General features: G+C 30.4%; 1 protein-coding gene across 1 annotated transcript in view; it reads left to right on the top strand.

The window, feature by feature from the left end:
- Positions 1-22,710, top strand: part of LOC142327304 (lysosomal Pro-X carboxypeptidase) — a 61,090-nt gene that overhangs the window by 20,068 nt on the left and 18,312 nt on the right. Inside the window, exons 3-6 of the mRNA XM_075370222.1 lie at positions 5,269-5,370; positions 13,578-13,765; positions 16,461-16,618; positions 20,125-20,297. Of these exons, the coding sequence (XP_075226337.1) occupies positions 5,269-5,370; positions 13,578-13,765; positions 16,461-16,618; positions 20,125-20,297 (621 nt within the window). The remainder of the gene's footprint in view (positions 1-5,268; positions 5,371-13,577; positions 13,766-16,460; positions 16,619-20,124; positions 20,298-22,710) is intronic.

Below are 22,710 nucleotides of genomic sequence, written 5' to 3'. Positions count from 1 at the left end.
AACGCTAATACGGTTACCAAAAAAAATGTGATGCATGTGGTGTCCACCACATGGGAATTGTTACTATTTTTTTTTTAAATTGAAGGATCGTATCTCACTTTCAAATGAAATAGTTTAAATGAAGTGGAGGAAGAAATGTGTATATGTGATTTAATAGGCGTACAAGGAAGTCATGTGGTATCCACATCAAATTTTTTCTTTAAATAATTAAAAATAACGATATCCGACTAAAACAGATACAACTAGAAAAATACCTGCTAATCAAAAAATGAGATTCAAAATACCCAAACTATCTGAAAGTAATGTAAACGATTAATAAATAAGAAAAGCATCAGTTGATAATAAAAGATTACGTTACTAGGTGAATACAGTATTTTATTAGGTTGATAAATAACAATTTTTTTCCATATTTAATGATGAAATAAATTTGAGATTGTTAAAAAATAGCCAAAAAAATATTCTTTATTTTATTTTAAAGAGGGTGGAAATTATATTCCAAAATTTGGTATTTAGGAAACAGAATTGAAACACATAAGATTTTGACGTCATTATAGAGCAGTTTATTAACCTTTGGCCTTATGAACAAATGTATAAAATTGCTAGTGTAGAAATAAATGTAGTGATATTGGCATGGTGGAATTGGTAAAGATTCAAGATTAATCGAGAAGAAGTAATGAAAAGAGAAAATGAAAATAAATACTTAATCAGAAGACTTCAGAATAGAAGTGATTACGTTGTCGGACGTCTGAGAAGGAAGGAAAAATTGATAAAAACAGCGCTAGACGTAGCAGTAGAAGATGCAAAGGATAGAAAAAATTAAAAATTTTTGACGATTTAAAAGGAAATAAGAAAGCTTAAAAGCTTAGCAGGAACTTAAAAACTTAGTAGATAAAGGAAGAGAAAAGAAAAATAAACGAAACAGATACGGTGATTACAGAAATTCAATGTAAGGGATAAAGAATTTTTATTTTATACAATTTACTGATACATTGCCGAAATAAAAACTAAAAAAAAAAAAAAAAAAAAAAAAAAAAAAAATAAATAAAAATAAATTTAAATATAAAGTAAAATAAATGACCCAAGAGGTAATAATGACCTAACATCACTGTAAATGGCTCAATTGTAAAGATAATATAATTATAATGTATTCAAATGTATCTGACAAAGTCAGTAGAACTTCAAGGTCTTTTACATCAATAAAGCTTTACATATAATAATAGTAATAAATTAACTTCTCTTACCAATTACAAGTAACCTTTGCTCATAAACTAAACGGATACAATGGAATAAATATATTTAGTTTTAATAAAGAAGAAATATGGCGGGTAAAATTTTCTAAAAGTAAAATTTAAATATTTTTTTAAGTTAATAAATACTAGCCGCTAGGATTTGCTTCGCTCGCCCTTCTCATCTAATAGTTCCCTCGTTTTGTTCGTTATTCTTGCAGTTGCAAGAATAATACTTAATTGATAAATAACAATTAAAGTCTGAAAAGCTGTATTTCCTCCAACGTTTCCCTCTTTCTTGGCGTAGAAGCTCTGATAGCTCCTGCTGTAGATATAGCTACAGCTGTAGCTGGGCGTAACACACTCCGTCAGCAGCTAACCGAGAATGACGTATTTCAGCTGTATCAGATTACTGAGATATTCTCATTCTTTTAGGAGACTGACTAATAAGAAAGGTTATTTGAATTTCTTGAAGGCATATTTTTTTTAACTTTCAACAATCTAATACTGGCTGCCAAAATAATAATGGGAAGAAACGTGAACGATTCGTTATTTCGATTCGATTCTTTCTACTGAACGAAAGAATCGAGAATCGGTTTGCGGAAGAAACCGATTCTGTTTACGATACTGTTTATTATTAATTGGGTAGACGTTAGGAAACCAAATATTTCTCACTTACGATTCGATTCGATTCATAGCAATCTTTCTTAAGGAGTCGAGTAAGATTTGAAAAAAGAAGAATTGAAGACATTTAGCAGGTATGCATCAGATAAGTCGAAACAGGAATATAAAGAGGGTTAACCCGCTAAACATGTGTGAAGAAGAGAAAGAGAGCATGCGCACTAGAGTTTACAGTATGTGAGTGGGGGGCAAGGAAAATAATCGTTGAATTGAACGAAAGATTCTTTTTTACGAATCCTTCCTGAGAATAGAATCGAAAGAATACTGCTGAAAAAGAATCGTTTAAGACTACACTACGCCAAAATAAACAACCTAAACCCAAAAAATTTCGCTAAAAATAAAAATAATAATAAAATATTTAAAATTTACAAATTAGTTAGATGATTAGTAGATCTGAACTCAGAGATCGTTTTCTGTTACATGGTTACAGAAATATATTGAAGTATAAGCGTTTTTCTTTAACGTGGATCTTTAATGTCGATCTTAATCCACATTAGAAATATCGTAATAGATCTAAACAGAGATAATGACCAAGCCTCTAAGGTATAAATCTGCAAAGTTTTATTGAAATCTGTCCCGTAATTTTTGCCCCCTCAGGGACAACACACTCTTTTTCTGTTTAACCTCTGGAAGCATCGTAAGGTACTACTTGAGAGGATGATATGTATGAATGTAAATGAAGTGTAGTCTTGTGCAGTCTCAGGTCGACCATTCCTGAGATGTTTAGTTAATTGAAACCCAACCACCACAGATCACCGGTATCCACGATCTAGAATCGAAATGCGTATAAAAGTAACTGCCATAACTAGGATTTGAACCTTAGAAACTCTCGACTTTAAGTGATCTGCGAAGACGATTTAACCACTAGACTAGCCCGGTGGGCTACAGGGACGACACTAGTTATCATTTTATTATATGTATAGATAACTACTTCGCAATATATTTTTGTTTGTATAACATATTACAGTAAAATTGTTTTCGTTATTAATGAGTGTTTATCAATAAGAAAAACGTATACAAAAGCAGTTATTAATCATTGCTCAAAGTATTTCAGTTATTATTATCCAATACAGTAATGTAAAAAATGAGAAAGTAAACAAAAAAATTCTAGGTTTGTTTTGACAGTAAATTACAGGCTATATTTTGCATCAATGATTCTAAATTTGAAATTTTAGAATTGAATTTTTGTTTAAACATGTACACCAAATAATATAATATTTTTCCATTAAATGAGCAATGTAATTCATTAACCACAACACATACGCAACATTATATCAACTACATTGCTTTTTATTTTTCCTGTTTAGCCTCTGGGAAGTATCGCTCAGGTATTAATTCAGAGGATGAATGAGGATGATATGTATGAGTTTAAATGAAGTGTATAGTCTTTTACTGACTCAGTTCAACCATTCTTGAGATGTGTTGTTAATTGAAACCCAACCACCAAAAAACATCTGTATCCACAATCTAGTATTCAAATCCGTATAAAAGTAAATGCCTTTACCAGGACTTGAACGTTGGAACTCTCGACCTACAAATCAGTTAAAAAAAAAAGGTTCTGATACATCATGTCATCATGTAATAAAATGGTCAACTATAAATATAGTTTTTCTATTTTTTATACAAAAACTATATTTATATAAATGCCGAATAGCACAAACGAAACGAGCCTTCAGTAAGAAATATAATTTGTTTACATCAAAAATTAATTTAAATGTCAGGAAAAGATTTTTGAAAGTGTATGTTTGGAGTGTCGCTTTATATGGAAGTGAAACTTGGACAATCGGAGTATCTGAGAAGAAAAGGTTAGAAGCTTTTGAAATGTGGTGCTATAGGAGAATGTTAAAAATCAGATGGGTGGATAAAGTGACAAATGAAGAGGTATTGCGGCAAATAGATGAAGAAAGAAGCATTTGGAAAAATATAGTTAAAAGAAGAGACAGACTTATAAGCCACATACTAAGGCATCCTGGAATAGTCGCTTTAATATTGGAAGGACAGGTAGAAGGAAAAAATTGTGTAGGCAGGCCACGTTTGGAATATGTAAAACAAATTGTTAGGGATGTAGGATGTAGAGGGTATTCTGAAATGAAACGACTTGGACTGGATAGGGAATCTTCGAGAGCTGAATCAAACCAGTCAAATGACTGAAGACAAAAAAAAAAAAAAAATTTTTTTTATAAACTTTAATTTTTTCAAGTTCGCTTCAGGTTAGTAATACACAGCTATTAAGAACCCATTTCTTTAAAATTTTGTCCCAACTTAAGAAGTCGAAAATTATCGAATTTAAAAAAATATAATTTCTTTACTTTTTTATGTGTTCCTTTCAAGGTAATTTTATTACCTTCGTTAAATAACATTATAAAACGTGACTGAATTTAAAAGGTAATATGTAACAAACTACAATAAACTGTAATGGGTCGGTGGCGTTCGTCTTAAAAAAAAAAAATAATTTAAAAGGAAGCTAATAGAGCACATGGAGAAAAACATTTCAGTATTTTAAACAGTTATTAATAGCAATTAATAATTTTTAAAAAAAGGTGTATTTAGAATTTATTTAATTATAATTTTTTTATTTACCTATTTTTTTCCTTAAAAAAGATCTAATATAAAAAATAATATTGCATTTAAGAACTGTAATAGGCTAGAAACTTGAATCCTGACAAAAATAATAGAAACAGTGGTGAGATATGAAGTAAAGAAACAATTACAAAACCTAAATCCTATTTTTCAGCAAGATTTATAAATTCCAAATTACCTGGAAACAAGAGGGGCGAAAAGTTTTTACTAGATTCAGAAAACGAACGGTTATTAAACGATATCGCCGTTAACTTTCTCTTGACCTTTGTTTAATAAACAACATATTACTGCGTGTGTTTGTAAAACAATGTTTGTCTTAATTGATCACAACATGGAATTGCTAACTGTTAAAGGTAAGTAAATAAAGCAGCAAGAAAAGAAATTGCTTTCAAACTATACGTAGTGGTTCAGGACGCCAAAAGCTTCTTTTTTTTATGAAGACCCATTTAAACCTTTCGTTTAAAGTGAATCTTTTCCCTTTTTTTTCTATAATTTTCCATATAAATTCCCTGTAAGAATTTACTTGAGAACTACAATAGGAACTTTTTATACAAAGTTAAAAAAATTATCGAAAAGAGTGTATTTTTTATAAATACTTTAAAAACAAATAAAAGCAAATACGTTCAGGGGATATTAAATACAATTACACAGTATTTTCGATTGTTTTTATATCAAGGAATTTAAATATTCTGTTCATAGATATATCTCTATTTACATAAAAGTATTATTTTACATACAATTATTTATTTTTTGTGTAATATTTTTTTTTTTCTTGTTTTAGGGTTTCATGTGGGAAATAGCACAAGAATTTAAAGCACTTGTAGTATTTGCAGAACATCGTTATTACGGTGAAACATTGCCATACGGAAACAAATCATATTCAGTAAGTTTAATTTAATCTATCAAATTTTATTTTAAAAAAAATCTATTATGTTATTTAGAAACATGAGATAACAACATATACCTAAACACAAACATATTTCATTCAAACAAAGGAATAAATCAACAACTTATTATTGTTTGCATAACAATAATAAGATCATCAGATGATAATTTCGTAATCAATGTTTTTCAACTGGTAATAGAGTCACTATTTTGTTAAAATAAATTAACGTAGAATCACATTAAAGTAGAGTTCGTTTTTTTTAAAAATGACCAGTTTAACAAGGTTTAAATTTTTAAAATAAAACTCCCTACTGCAAACAACTGCAGTATTTCTCTATCTTTATACTTTACAGTATGTTTTGAGTAACAGAAGTAAATGTTCTGATGTCAACATGGGTTTCTCCCTGCTTTTTCAAGGAATTGAAAAAGTATACTTATTAAATTTTCATTTCAAATTAATTAAACAAATTTAATTAATTTTTAAATTCGGTTCAACAATTCTGACATTACTTTACAGGTTGTAGTTTAATTCTAAATGTGTTTAGAAGCTGTTACAGTATGTAACAGCTTCTAACTGTTAACACAGCTTCTAACAGCTTCTAACACAGACACAGCTAGAACAGCTTTTAGAAGCTGTTCTAGCTGTGTCTGTGAGTCTGTTGCTCTTTCACTTAAAAACCTTTTGAACCGATTGAGCTGAAATTTTGCATAAACATAACTTTTATTTCTAAGAAGAACACAGGATTATTGGTTTTACGAAATGTTTCACTGTTTCAAGATGGTGGCCATTTTAATGGGTTGCGGTAATGACTGGATTTTGTTCCTTTTTTTTCTTCCGCTCCCCCGAATCGGATTCCACAGTGAAGCATAACACAATCCGGGGGAAGTGTCCTTTTATAAGCCGGCTGGACTCTTAATGCCTGCCTCTAACTCCAGTGTAGGTTACCAGGCCCGATTATGTTGTTCCCCCACCCTAGGAGCCGGGACTCAGTCTTTATACCTTGTTTGCTTCAAACGAGAACACCCAAAAGAACATTCTCGCCGGGACTACAGTCTTTTCTACAAGATGACGAGAGAGTCCCTGTGCCTCATCACTGCTATCCATCTGTGCATGGACAAACGAATAGCAGCTCAGCAGCGAGCTGTCCCTCATTCCCTCGTTGCCGCAGTCAGCTCTATCCTTCTGTTAAAGGACCCGTGTGATAAAATCAGATATATCACGGAATTGCGCGCGCTCGAGTGTGAAAGGAACAGATTTTTCGTACCTCATTTGCCAACATACGGCCCACGATTTTGTACCTTGCCGATATTCAACTTTACTAAGATCCGGAATCGGTGAGCCGACCTGCTATGCCAGACGTATTGACGGTAGGCGGGGTGGCTCATTAGAGTCGCAAGGACACTCCCCTGGGTTGAGTAATACTTGATTGCTGAGCCAGCCCAGGGGAGCAGGAGAACAAACACAAACACTTTACTATGGCCAAACCATTGTTCAAATCGAATTCAGAGAGAGTTTTGCGTATTTAAAATTAATATGCTTGGATTATTTAAATATTTTCCACGAAAAAATTGTTTTTCTTTTTCAATATCTCTATTGGTTATCGAAAAAAGTGGCTTTAACTTTCCGGTGGTGTACGGCTCGTCGGCTCTACCAATATAGCCACTGCCACTATTACTGTACATGTAACGCGACTCGCCTCTACTGGTTTACTCACCTGCCTCAGTTGCTTAACTAAAAATCATAAAATATAAAAGATATTAAAAGAAAACAGAAGAAAATGAAACCGTGAAAAACGTTTTCCCGTACGAAGAACGTGTGGTTACCCGTTCTTCGTGACGGGAAAACGAAGCAACGCGAAAACGTTGCTTCGTACGTTCTACGGGAATAGTTGTTGTAATAACTATTTTTAAAATAGATACCGACTATTATGAAACCCGTACACTTCAGATCACTCAGTGTTTGAGTCCTGTCCGACCAAAACTTTGTTCTGAAGAGATTACAATACAGTGATAATTTTTATATATTGATCAGCCTTTACTTGATATTTATCAGTATTATTCTCACAAGCGTGAGTATAATGAATACTGTGGGGTTGAGGAGCGTAACGCCCTCTTTGACCGGCTGGTATTCAATATTTCTATAAGTAACGGTATTAATTATGATGAATACTTGTTACTTATATTGCAGTTGAACGAAATACATACGCAATTACATTAGTCTATACTTGTTTTCATTGAATGATGTCGGTAAAGTTCTTCACAGAAGATAAAGTAAATACTTTTATTTTTATTAACAAAAATTAAAATTTTGTATTTTTTTTTTTTCATTACTAAAAATAAGATAAATAATATTGCTTTTTTCTACAATAAAAATACGGAAAACTTTCATTTTTTATATATTTGATTTTTTAAAATATCCTGTTATAAATTCATATCTGCTCTGTAGAACATAAAATATTTGCTTATATATACATACATATATGAACAGTATTTTTAGAGTAATTTAATTTTAACTTTTAGTTAGTTAATGTTGGTTTTTATATTTATTTTTGAATCAATATTTTTTCCACATTTATTTTGTATTGTATTAATTAAAAATCAAAATTTGTTGAACTCTTATTTTTTTCTATCGCTTTCTTTAAAAAAAAAAAATAATAACATAATTAAAGTAACTACAAATTTTTATAAAGTTAATTTACACCTAATCTAAAAACAAGTTTGTGTTCTATTTCAGGTTTTTTGAGGGCATTAAAATGATTTTCTTAAAAGCATCAAATTTAAACGTTGTGGAACTCATTTGGGTATTTTAATACCTCAGATTCAATATAATAAAAGTAAATACATTAATTTAATACCATAAGTTTTGCTGCAAGAATTTAAACAGCATCATTCTATTTTTGGAACAAAAAATAAAAGTTTTAAATGAAACTTTCGATTCAAATTACTTTCAATATTACGCTATAGAAGAGGCAATGACATTTTATGAATCATACTATTTATTATAAATTTATATAATCTATATATACATATACATTTTTATTAAAAATTTGATAATTGGAAAGAATAGTTTTCTGTAAAATTTAATGAATTTTTTTGAATTAATATAAATATTTTTAACTTAAGTTTCACTTTAACCTGAATAACGATAGACATTGTAATGAAAATATAATTAACCAAATCCATCAGAGATTTCCTTCTGTATCGTTAGCGATTTTCTGAGGAAGACGTGTCTGATTTTTTTTTATAATACTAATGGAAAGTTTTCAGCATAACGGTTTAACTTTAATATAAAGAGAAAAAACATTATTAAGTTTTTGTGTAAGCTTAATTTTTATAATCATAATATACTGTTTATGACTATAATAAAATTTCGTCATGATATTAATATTGGGTTATAAAATTAATTTAATTTTAAATCACAGTTTTCTATCAGAGCCTAGTTTTACACTATACATTTATTTAAAGTGTATAATGTATTATTTTATTATTACTACAAAATGTTTTCAGTTATAATACAGTCGTTCAAGATTTTATGCGCAAAAAATACTTATTCCGCATAATATTTACAATTTTTCTCCGGTACGAGTGTGTTTAAGAGCTCTGAAATATTCCATTAAAACTTATTCGAATATTTGGGTTTAATAGACACTTCTGTTTCTGAGAGAAAATGAAAGAGGTACACGAAGTAAGAGAAAACAGGATTTTTGTATTTTAAATGGGAGAACGCTGAATTTCATACTTATTTTCTCATACAGTGTTTGTTGTTACATAAATGGAAACACAGAAGGTTCACTTTTCGTACGACTGTTTGCTTAAGCATAATAATTATCTTAAATAGAACGTTACTTTTAGCTTAATTTTCTATTAATTTAGGCATTAAAGTTAAAATAAAGGTCTTTCATAAGTAATATAAAATGAACACTCGTAACGTAAATAAGAATTTAATTGAAAGAAATTAATTTCATATTACTAAAAATTACTCATTAAAATAATGTGCTATCATGTATTATTTCACTCTACAACAAATATATAAAAATTTAAAGAAAAAAAATTGTTCTACGAACCTTTTTTTGGAATATTTAATATTTTACAAGAATATAATTTTTTTCGGTTTATATTTTACAATCAAATATTAGTTGTAATTAAAAAAAAAAGAAAATAGTTCGTGGCAGTTATACTGAAACAATTCCAAGGTTTATTCTTTTCTTCAAGGATCTATTTAAGTAAAACTGATCAAACCTCTACATAAAGAACTGTTATATAGTGGATATATCAAGTTTTATATACGAAATCGACCCGAAGTACCCAACGGAAACACAAGATCAACTGAACTACTTTTTTACCGATTTTTTGAAGAAAAGTACATTATTATTTTCGGTCGCTTGGTGGGAGTTGAGGGGGAGGGACTGAAAATAAATTTTCATCACGTTTAGAGGTATGAGAAGTACGAAAATACCATTCATGTACCAAAAATCTCCAAAACTGCATAATCAATTTTATTGAAATTTACATATGCTCTAGTAGTGTATCTGAAGTTGGCAAGTGGAGATTTTTTGAAGATTAATTGACTCATTCATAATTACGCTAAATTTAAGGTCGAAAAAAATTCAGGATATGTTGGCTTTGAAGTGGTGTATTTCTCATACGCGCTTATGCAGTGTGTTACAGTGATGAGTAGGTTAAAACTTGATGCTTGTATGTAGGGTCAACTATTTTATTGGAGCTATGTAGTAGGTTGAATTCTGAAAATCAGTGCGTTTCTGACTGCGAAATAGTTAGGGCTCGAAAATGAAAATTCGGCCTTCATGCGCATAACTGCATGAGAATTTTCTTGACAACATTTTAATTTTCATTTTGAAAAGTTCAATTTTCATATCCCTGTTCTTATAAGGTACATTTTACCTGCATTATGCCGAACTCATTAGCAGAGCTCTCCCTTTTTTCCTGTTTAGTATCCGTGAATTACTTCACAGGATGAATGAGAATGATATGTATGAGTATACGTGAAGTGTAGTCTTGGTCAGTCTCAGGTCGACCATTTCTGAAATGTGTGGTCAATTGAAAAACAAACACCAAAGAACACCGGAATCCACGATCTAGTATTCAAATCTGTGTATATATAACTAACTGCCTTTACTAGGACTTGAACGCTGGAGCTCACGACTTCCAAATCAGTTGATTTGGGAAGAAGCGTTCACCGCTAGACCAACGCGGTGGTTTCGTTAGCAGAGCTGTAGCATGTCAGCCTTACATTCGGAAGTTCTGGATTCGAGAGCAAGCCTTGCATTTTTCGCACGCTACAAAATTAATTATGTACATTGGCAGCTGTTGAAGAACGTCAACCGGTTGAAGAATTAGAATTGTAATTAGGTTGTAGAATAAAATAATTTTTATAGTTATGCTTAAAATGTATTTTTAAAAGCAGTGTATATAAATGTTTTTATATAAACACACATCCGTGGTTGTTTTAAGTTCATAACTCTTTTTTTTTATTAAATAATAAATATTAAAAATAAATAAAACAACAATGGTAAGGCAGTAAATCATATTTAAATTCCCATAATATTTTAAAATCGTTTTTATTATTTTTATGCCATAACATTTTACTTGCCTACGACGTCATATTTTCTAATAAATTTTTTTTTAATTTTATTTTTTTAAATTAGCTAATAACAAAAAATGGCTATGATAACAATTGACATGAAGGAAAAAATTATTAGGCTATATTTATGTAATTAAAAGACAAAACTGCTTAAAAAAAAAACAAAGAAAAAGCAATACATTAATTTTTTTTTAAATATATGCAAACTCGTGAATTTTTTTTTCTAAATAAAATTTAACAAAATTACCATACATTAAAGGTAACTTGTGTCCTTAATGCAGTCAAATTAATAAATAAAATTTAACTAAAGAAGAGTTCTATCTCAAATCCCTAATTTAGACTCATTTCAGTTATCTCTAATTTACATATTAAAAGTGTTATTTTTCTTTTAATATTAAGAAACTTATACATATTTTTACAAAAAAAATTGATTAATTACAATTCAGACAGTTTATAAAAGTATATCTATTAATTTTTACTTTCCCCTGTAGATAGCACTATACGAAGAGCTGTAGCTCTAGAAGGATGATTTATTATTGTAATCGGTACAATTTCGGTTTATGGGGTTTTCACCGGATATTGACGTTTTGACACCTAAAGAACCCCAAAAACGTGAAATTTTCTGGATGTTAATGTTTGTTTGTACGTGTGTGTATTCGGTGTTAGCCTCTAAATCAACTTATATCTCCGGAAATTTTGGATCCATTTTGACCAAACTTGGTTACTTCTATATATGGAGCATTGATGGCATTAAATTTTCAACCTAAAATGTCAAGGTGAGGTTGTTGAGCAGGGTAACCCTCAGTATCTCGAGATTTCGCCTAATTAAGCTCATATTTTTCTAACGCACATTTATTAACAATTAAAAAATAACAATATTTGAAAGAAAAATTTTTTTTTGTAAAATCGCACCTCCATCCCCCCCCCCCCCAAAAAAAGCTGTTGTAGTCGTCTGTTATGTTGTGATATCATAGGTGAGCGGTAGAATTAAATAAATTAATAATATTTAAAGTGTAAAAAAAAAACTTCATTTCGCCGGGTCTCGAACTCGATCGCGGTACCTGATTAGTTAAGACTCGCGGCTACACCAGTCTGTCGACCGTACAAGGGAAATTTGTTCTACGTAAGTTAGAAAATACATTAGTTTAATTAGTGTCGACCGTCGCCGGTAGTATCGCCACATCCGCGCGAATTAAATACGGTATGCGCGCGCTTTAGTTAGAGTGACTGAATTAAATAAACCAAAAAAATATTATAGTTAAATAAAATTATAAATATTTTAAATTAAGTTGTATGTGAAAGCCGTGCATTAGAAACAAGTGTTGTGTCTTTTATTTTCTTAATATAACGTAACTTTTCGTTAGTTATTTAGGTCATAAACTGCTCGTAAATGAGAGCATTTTTTTTTTTTTTTTTTAGCAGGCTTGGTGTATAACAAAGGAATATTTATCATCTGTACTCCGACTTTAAAATAGTTTCATTTAAATAATAAATAATTAAATCAATAAAACTTTAGTTATGAATCACATTGTCTACAATGTAACTATTATATAATTTTATATCCGTTTTATACACACACCGTTTTAAATTATACTTTATACTTCCGTTTATAATATGTACATTATTACCATTTTACATATATAACCTGAATTATGATTTTTAACCTATATTTCCCTCATCGGTAATACTCGTAATTCAGCACGATACTCACAGTTAAGTTATTACGGAGTATTGTTCTTAATCAACTATTGTTAACTATATTTTAATTTCTTATCTATTCTTTAAATATCTCTACGTACAACAAAAGCATACAAGAATGATTAGTGAAATGTACAGAAAATCTTTACGTGATTGACGTAAGGAAGTAACTTATACTAGTTAGTGTCTTCTTAATAAAAGTAGAGAATATATTTTTTTAAAGTAGATTGCTAATTTAAAAAAAAATTTAGTTAACCTATAATTTTAGTAAAATATATTAATTAAAGTAACAAATCCACCCTTCCACAGGGAATATTATTATCTCAACCTTTCATTCGAATTATTCCGAATTCGAATCTCAGACAAGATTAATATTTGTTAATAAAAAATAAATTCATATTACTTTGATCTTGGTAATAAGGTGAATTGATTAGAAAAATATCCCTGTTCCAATAACCTTTACGAACGGCTATTGGACAACTGTAATTCCCTGAACAAGAAGTTTTACGTGTTCCTAATTTACAATGAAATATTTAATAAAAATAGAAAGTTAATTCAGTTCATTATATCTCTAAATCGTAAGAAATAGTTTCATTTCATATGAACTATCATGTTATCATAATTCTTCGGTTTTTGAATTGAAGTGATTGGTGGTTAACAGTTTTTGGTATAAAATACTCTTTGCCATATCTGATATTAGTATACGCAGGTCGGTTGCAGAATATGTTTGAACATTGTCAATTGTCTACTAATAATAAAAAAAGTTTTGTTTTCTGTTGTAATGTTTGTAGTTTGTTCATTACATAATACAAAATAATCTCAACAAAAAAAAAAAAAGTGGCGAAACCTTAATATTTTTATATTTTCAATACAATAATGTTTTTTTTTTGTTTTTTATTTTGAAGGACCCTGAACACTACGGTTATTTAACTGCTGAACAAGCACTAGCAGATTATGTTGATTTAATTACGTATCTCAGAAGTCATCAAGATGGTGTTCAAAGAAAAATAAGTCCTGTAATTGTGTTTGGTGGATCTTATGGGGGAATGTTGGCTGCCTGGTTCAGAATTAAATATCCAGCTGTTGTTGCTGGGTAAGTAACATTTATTTTAAAATTTTTGTAATATAAATACACACACACACACACACACACACACACACACACACACACACACACATATTTATTTATATAAGAGTAGTAATGAAAGTCATTCATGGTCAAATCATACTTAAAATTTCAGAAATTACAGCAACGAAGAATTCAAAAATAATTTTACTCCATATAATTTTATTTCATCCAACTGTAGTCTCATAGTGTTATTATTTTTACCATGGAAAATTCTGCAAAGTTTTTTTTGTTTTCAACTTTTTATTCTCTAATTCTGTCAGAAATTATAATAAAATAATTTTTGTAAATTTATTAAGCCTCCTTTTGTTTTTTATTTCAGACAATAATACTTTTTCCAATTTTTTGTTCGGAAAATAAAAATCAACTTGAATATCTACCCTTGGAAACACATATTACATAAACATGCCACACAATTCCGGAGAATTTCGTATATATTCTTTTAAAATACCTGAATCAATACTAAAAAAGGCCTTTGATTTTATTGAGGAAATGCCCTGGAATCAGGCAGAAAGCCAAATACAACCCTTCTAAAATGCAATGCAAGGAATATTTGAATAGAGTATTTTTTTGCGATTAGTTTGTCAAAAAATATTACTTGTAACCTGTACAAAATAAGAGAAGGGTTGCCCTAGGTTATCCAATTGCCTGAGAAAATCTAGTGATTGAAATACATAATTTCTCAAACAAAGGGATAAAATAATTTGTTGGTTGCACGCTCTGTCCCAGTTTTATTGTGGCTTTAATGTAAAACACCTGGAGCACGAGTGCTACTAATCAACGATGCTGTCTCAGATAATAATGGTGTTTAGTATCAAGTACTCATACAGTGAATACAGTGAGTGTGTGTCATTTGTAAATCTGTATACTCTTACATTTCGGCTTAATATGTCTGTATGAATAAATATATTCGGTTCAAGAACGCTACGTAAAACTAACTAATTCTCCACTTTCCATAAATGTATGCCACCCAGCATCTTATTTTTTAATTAAAAACATATATAAGATATCGTACATTGCTTTTAGTTGAAAAAAAGAAAAAAAAATGTTACAAATAAAATATAAAACAAAATGTTTACGTCAAGTAGATACGTCTCTCATTATATACCCAAATCAAAACTTTAATAATCTTGTCATGACCACAAATGTGGTCGTGACATGAAATAATAAACGATTAATACACCTATTTTAACAAAAAAATATTAAGCTACAAATTTTTAAGTGTGGTATGTCTGTATAAAAGATGAAGAATAGGAAGAGGGCTGATGATCCTATTACCATTATTGCGGCGACCTCGATACCCTAGAACACGTGGTGTTCTGGTGCCCGTAATGGGATGATTACCGCCTAGCTTACTCGGCGATTACCAGACCGCTCAGCGTGGTGAACATCATCGCCACATGTTGCGGAGCCCTAAGACTTTAGATAGCATTACAGGGTTTGTGGCGAGATTTCTTCAGAAGAATCGGGTGGCTCGGAGATGAGGGACAGCCCTCTGCGGAGCTACCGTTCGGACATGCTTACACGAGTGGGAGGTAGCGATGAAGCACGGGGACTCTCGCACCTCCGAGCGAAAAAGACCGAGTCCCGGCGGAGATGCCCCACTCGGGTTATCTCCGTTAGAGACATTGGCATAAAGACCGAGTCCCGGTTCCCGGAGTGGGGATCCAGGCACTGCATAGCTGGGCATGGTGGATCCTACTCTGGGGGTTTGAGGCGAGCGCAAAGTGAGATCCGACCGGCGGATCGAGATGTGGAGGCCTATTATAGTAAAGGTTACTCCCCTGGGCTGTGTAATACTAAACTGTAGGATCCGGCCCGGGGGAGAAGAATAAATAAATAATAAAAAAAAATAAAGAATAGTAATAAAATAAAATTTTAAAATTAATCATAAATGTATAACAAAACAAATGTCTTGAAAGTATTTTTTTTTTTAGCTTAAACATGATTTATACACATAAAATTTTAAACAATTCAACAGTTTGAAACTTTGATAACGGAGAAAATATACATTGATTGGTGACATAATTAACAGAGGATATTTTTGTTATTATATTTATAAAGTATTTATCATTACTGCTTGAATTTTAAATAGCTATTTATCCTGATAATAATCAGGGGTTTTGAATTAAATTCAAAAAAGTATAATTATTCTTAAGAGGGGTAATTGTTTAATATTGACAAATAAGGAATATACTTATAATTTAACATCTTGAAATATTAAGAATTAATGAGAACTCTTTAGTTCTCATAGTCTTCGGTGATAAAAGAATTGTAGTTATCCAACAGATTCAAAAAAACATTTATAATTTAATCTAAAAATAATAACTTATTATATACTCGTACTTAAAATATCTGTCTTTATTTAATAGAAAACATATTGAGCTTTAATATACATTTTTAAAATATACGTTCTTAAAAATAATTTTAAATACAATATTTTTAAATAAATGTTCTTTGCTGAACTGCTTCTTTAAGAAAAAATCTAATTTAATATTTACTTTAATTATAACTCAATGATTTATATATACATAGATAGTTGCTGGTTACTGTTTACCTTAGCTATCCTCAAACACATTCGTGATATTACATAAAAAAAAATTAAAATCAAATAATTTATTACGTCATCAAACAAAAATTATAATTTTAATTCTCATTTCAGGGCTTTAGCAGCATCAGCTCCAATTTGGCAATTTACTGGTTTAACCAAATGCGAAGCATTCAATCAAGTAACTACATCTGCTTATGAAAAAGCGGCTAAAAACTGTCCACAAAATATTAGACAGACTTGGAAAGAAATAAACAATTTAGCAAAAACTGGTTGGTAAATTCATTCACTCACTCTTGTATAGATATTATCAATAATATTTTTCTAAAATTTCCAGTTCAAAGCAGATACTCAATATGAGGAGGTCAAGTGATTAATACCACCGTATGTTACATTTTAAGTAATAATACCATTATACTCCTTGACATCAAAGAGTTATTCAAACAAGACGTATTAACTGATTTCATTCCTTTTAGAAAAAAATAAAAAGAGGAATAGAAATACTCGAAATATTTTATTTACGTATTCGTAAATTTTATTCGATCCATTTCTTTTACTTAAATTCCTACCTATCTTTACCCAAGGGTTTCTAGAGCTTGTCCCTGGCCGCTGTATGAGCTCGACGCATCTTTGGAAAGTTTACCAGTAAAATCCGTAATTATAATTAATAATGGAATTCTTCAGCTTGACTCATTTTAATTTTCTTGGTTGAAGGAGATAAAGGAGTTTTAATACCTGCAAATTTCTAGCTATTTTTGGATTAATTCAGTGGATTCTAAGTATAAAAAATAGAAAAGATCTGCAGATGAAGTTTTATAGTGAAGGCAAAATCCATGAAGGTGTAGAGAAGCAAACTCTGAATGAGAGGAAAAGAAAACAGAGTAGAGTTTAGGCTGCCGAGGTGAAATTTTACGCGTAGTTAGAAAAAAACAGGGTGTATAATAAAATCTTTATAAATGAATTAAATGATAGGACTGTATAATGTACAAATAAACATTGAGAAAACAGTGGAAACAACACTTTGAGAGAATACCACGATTAATCTCCGAAAATCGCCATATTTTAAAATCATGCAGATCGTAAAAGTGTGAGTCAACCTCGGTAACGAGGTTAACTTTATATGTTATACAGTTTCCTAGAAACGGAACAGTCAAGTCATCTTAACTGTGAATGAAGCTGATGAAAAACAAGTGATAATTATTCATAACTGAAACACAATTAGTCCAGTGGAAAGAAATAATTTTTTTTTTATAACCTCCTTTATTCTTCTCTAATAACCGTTCCTAACCACAATTGACCTAGGATTAGATAGCATACTGACCAAAAAAAAAAGAAAAGAAATTAAGAACTATCGTACAGTTTAAAAGCCACGTTACGTTTTAATACTCCCAGAATTGGGAAAGGATTCATGAAAAAATAGGGTTAAAAACAAACAATAGCTACATTAATTTACATAAAATTTTACAAGTCAGTAGAGGGAAACATAAATAAAATGATCAATCATCTGGATGGATGTACATCAAAATGAAAACAGGATATAATCATTTCTCATTCGAGTGGACCATCGCGAGGATTTCCTTCCTTTTCCCTTTTTATCCTCCAAGAATTACCATCAGGTATTACTTCAGAGGATAAAAGAGGATGATATATATGAGTCTAAGTAAAGTGCAGTCTTTTACAGTCACATATCGACCATTTGTGAGATGTGTGGTTAAATGAAACCCAACCACCAAAGAACACTGGTATTCACGATCTAGTACTCAAATCCGTATAAAAGTAACTGCCTTCACTAGGACTTGAACGCTGGAACTCTCAACTTCTAAATCAGCTGACTTGCAAAGAAGCGTTTGCCACTAGACCAACGCGGTGGGTTGGGAGGATATCCTTCTTTTCTTTCATTCTTTTTTCTGTTTAGCCTCCGGTAATTACCGTTCAGATAATACTTCGTTCATAACTATCGTTCAGATTAATACCTGACGGTGATTCCCGAAGGCTAGCAGAACAGGAAAAAAAAGTTGGATGACTGTGAATAAAATTCAGGGGATGGTATGTGTCTCGAACGGGTTATACTAGGTTAATTATGATGATAATATATTTTGCGGCTTACTACTATGATTATATGTTACTTACATTCAGGATTCTATGATTTATGATTTGTTTATTATTCTGATTGTTATTTTGTTGTTATTTAACTATTTCGTTTATGTATTGATTATTTCTGGGCTTTACAATTATTTTGTTTTTCAATTCTAATTATTCGTGATATATGGACATTATTATGTCCATAATTAATTGTATAATAAATAATAATATAAAAAAATTGGGCCTATTTGATCGATATTATTAACTTATTTATGCTATGGTAAATACAATATATACATATTACAAAAACTATAAGGGTGTTTCATAATGTTCTTCGGAGTTTCGAAAATTCATTAACAAAAACATTATTTCAGTCATAAGAATAAACATGTACTGTTCGAAAGAGTACTTCAAATAGTTTTTTTCCACATATACCAGGCAGTTATTATACCATTTGCTCGCTAGACGTCGACAGTAGAGAAAATGGCTGCCACGGGAAGCGAGAAGTCGTTTTGTGTGTTAGAATTTCACTTGTCAAAGTTAGTAACTTCTGTGCAACGTGCGTTTCGGTTGAAATTTCATAAGGAGCCACCAAGTGACAATTCAATTCGTACATGGTATAAACAATTCAGTGAAACTGGTTGCTTGTGCAAGCGAAAATCAACTGGTCGTCCATCAACCTCAAAAGTCAATGTCAAACGTGTGCGTGCAAGTTTATTCGCAGCCCGTCAAAATGGACTGCAGCTGCAGGCAGAGAATTAGGAATTCCGAAAACAAAAGTATGGAGAGTTCTCCGTAAAGGTTTATTATACAAACCGTACCATCTTCAATTAATCCAGCGTCTTTCTGATGGAGATAAAACACGTAGGCTCGATTTTTGTTTACAGTTACAGGAAAAGATGTTGTTAGATTAAGGTTTTCTAAACAAGAATTTTCAGCGATGAAGCTACTATCCATATTAGCGGTAAAATAAACCGTCATAACGTGCGTGTTTGGGGAACTGAAAACCCACACGCTTATGTGGAACACATTTTGGATTCTCCGAAAGTAAACGTTTTTTTGTGCGATCTCTCTTGAGGCAGTGTACGGGTCGTTCTTTTTTATGGAAACGACAGTAACCGACATGATATACCTGGATATGTTACAATTATGGCTTATTCCTCAGCTACTCAGCTTCATTTTCCAGCAAGATGGTTGTTCTGCCCATTTTCATAACGAGGTTCGACAGTACCTAAACACAACATTACCTCGGTGCTGGATAGGACATGCGTCTGAAGAAGACCAATACATTATACTGTGACCACAAAGATCACCAGACCTCACGCCAAGTGATTTCTTTCTCTGGGTTTACGTGAAAGATACGGTGTTTATCCACCGATGCCGCACGATATCACTGAGCTAAAAGATCGCATAATCAATGCAATCAACTCTATCGAAAATGACATGTTAGAAAGAGTTTGGCAAGAGCCAGACTTTCGGGTTAATGTGTGCCGTGTCACCAGAGGAGCACATATTGAACATTTATAGATTTTAACAACTGTTTGAGTCCCTACATCAACTCGTACAACTTTCATTTAGGTAAGTGAAATACTTTTTTTTTACTGAATTTTTGTAACTCCTAAGAACATTATGAAACGCCCTGTATTTTTCTGATAATTTATATATTTTTATTTTAATAAAATAATTTTTTTCAAAGATGAAGGTAGATCATGGTTATCGAAAAATTGGACTCTGTGTCAACCAGTAAAAAATGAAACCGATGTCAGCAATCTTAAAATGTGGTTAGTTGAAACCATGATAGATGTAGCAATGGCAAATTATCCCTATCCAGCGAACTTTCTAGGAGAACTTCCTGGATATCCAGTAAAGGTATTTATAATAAAATTATTATTTACTATTTAAAAATAATTGTTTTTTTCCATCGGAAAATTATAATAATTTAATTTTTTTAATAATAATAATATGACTATTAAGAATCCGATGAATTTACATAATCCACATCAGAAGATCACTTAGAATAACATACTGTTCTGAATATCCGTTGAAATCACTACATTATTTTTTTTTTTAATTTTTCATTATGAGCAGATAATACAGTTTTCGATAATTGAAATCATAATGTAATACAGAAGTCAGAATATTCAGTCAGAATTAAAATAAACATTTCTTTTCAATCTTTACAATAGTAAAGATTTCTCTTTAACTTATATATATTATTAACTTATTATATGAATTAAACTTATGATAATATAAATTGAAATGATCGACATATTAAAATAAATTTAATTTTTCGGTTGGTAAGTTATTTTTATCAGAACTTTTTCATTAAAATTCCCTGGAAAGTTTCAATAATAAAAAACTGGAAAAACTGTTCTAATTCTCTTGAGTTTTTTATTTATGTAAATTAAATCTTTGTTATTACAAATTGTTTTTCTGTACTGGTTTCAAGTGCAAAACCACTTCAACCTCTGACTTTAAGTGCTAAACTATATAAAAGGTGATATTAAATTATGAAAACGGCAGATCTACATACTTAAAAATCTGACGTAGACACCATGTTATTTCCTGTGTGCCTATTAAATATATACATTTTTTTTTTTTTAATGAAAAGTACAAAAAAATTTATTTCATTAATAACTTATGTTACTTTTCATTTTTAAAATTTTTTTATTGTTGTTATTGAATTATTCTTTATGGTAGAATTTTTTTTTTATAATCAGAGGTTAATATTTATTAATAAATCAATACATTTAAATTAAAAAAAAGTTAAAAAAAGGAGATGAAGTCGGATTCGAACCGATATGTCATTCCCTTGTAAGATCCAATATTTCATTAATTAAAATTGCATTTGGTTATAACTCTGGAACCAATGAAAATAAGTACCACTTATGACACTCATTGAATAGCTTTCAATGAGAGATTATTACTGCAGTTAACAAAATTTCCAAAATCCAATTTTTTTTTTGGATTTTAGGCTTGGGCACTTTTGGTCCAGTCGATTGCCATCAAAATGGAAGGTGCAGATCTAGATAAATAAAAGAACAATCCTAAATCCAAAATTTCAACATCCTACGGCTAATCGTATTTGAGTTATGCGAGAGATACGTACAGACGTCACGCCGAAACTAGTTAAAATGGATTCAGGGATAGTCAAAATGGATATTTCCGTTGAAATCTGAAAACCGAAATTTTTGATGGTTTTCAACTTTTGTTGATGGTTACATCATAATAATTTTAAAAAAAAAAACATAGTATTCGATAGATATAAGACTTACAGAGTAATATTTAAAGAGTAATAAAGGGACTTTTATTTTATTCTATTTCAGAATAATAACTGATTGTATAAATATTTGATTAATAATAACTAATATTTTATTTGCTAATATTTTAGCAATTGTGTAATTGTCCAACTTATTAAAGAATTGGAGAATCATATCACGATTTCAAATGAAATAAGTTTAAATGAAGTGCAGAAAAAAAATGGGTATATGCAATTTAATAGGCGTACAAGGAAATCATGTAGTGTCCACTTCAAATTTTTTTATTTATATGATTGTTTTTATTCATAAAATAATGAACTATAACCAAAAATTAGGCACCGGAATGTACCGATCGCTAGTGGAAAATCCCGAATCATTCGTTAGTATCAATCTGTAGATTTAAATTTCTAGTTTAACTTTCGTTATATCAATTTTCATCATTAAAAAAAAAAAAAAAATACACAAGAGGTAATCAGTTTTGGACAATTAATAATCCCATTCCGAATCACCGCCCGCCAGGGCAACCCGCCCGGAGGCCTAGCTGCGGAGGCGTGCCGTAGGCACGACCTGCAGCCAGTATTTATATTATTCTTTAAAAAAATAACGATTATTATTACAAATTTTTACTCTTTTCTGAAATTTCTCATTAGTTATTTTGTCTTTAAAATCCTTCTATAGGAAGTATTATATTCCAAAGGACTCATGTCTTTCTATTGTTCTCTTTTTTCCTATTAGCCTTGTTTCGCTTACGTACATATCTAAACTCTAGATGTAAATGTTTAATAATTTATTTCTCAAGTTTCCTGCGAGATTATGTTAATTGTAAACAAGCATTTTTCTTGTGGAAGAATATTTGTTTTACCTGATTTATTTTATAATTTTTTTTTTTTTTGCTTTCTTTGACTATAAATTTTTCAAATAAGTAATTCATCTATACAAGGAAAAATAAATAAAGTCATGTAATTGCAAAGAAAAATCATATCAATAAATTGAATTCAAATAAAATTGTTAATATATTGTAG

Source organism: Lycorma delicatula, chromosome 7 (assembly GCF_047948215.1).
Source record: "Lycorma delicatula isolate Av1 chromosome 7, ASM4794821v1, whole genome shotgun sequence".
In the NCBI taxonomy this organism is placed as follows: domain Eukaryota; kingdom Metazoa; phylum Arthropoda; class Insecta; order Hemiptera; family Fulgoridae; genus Lycorma; species Lycorma delicatula.
The sequence above is the reverse complement of the archived record's forward strand: the minus strand, read 5'-3'. Positions and strand labels throughout refer to the sequence as shown.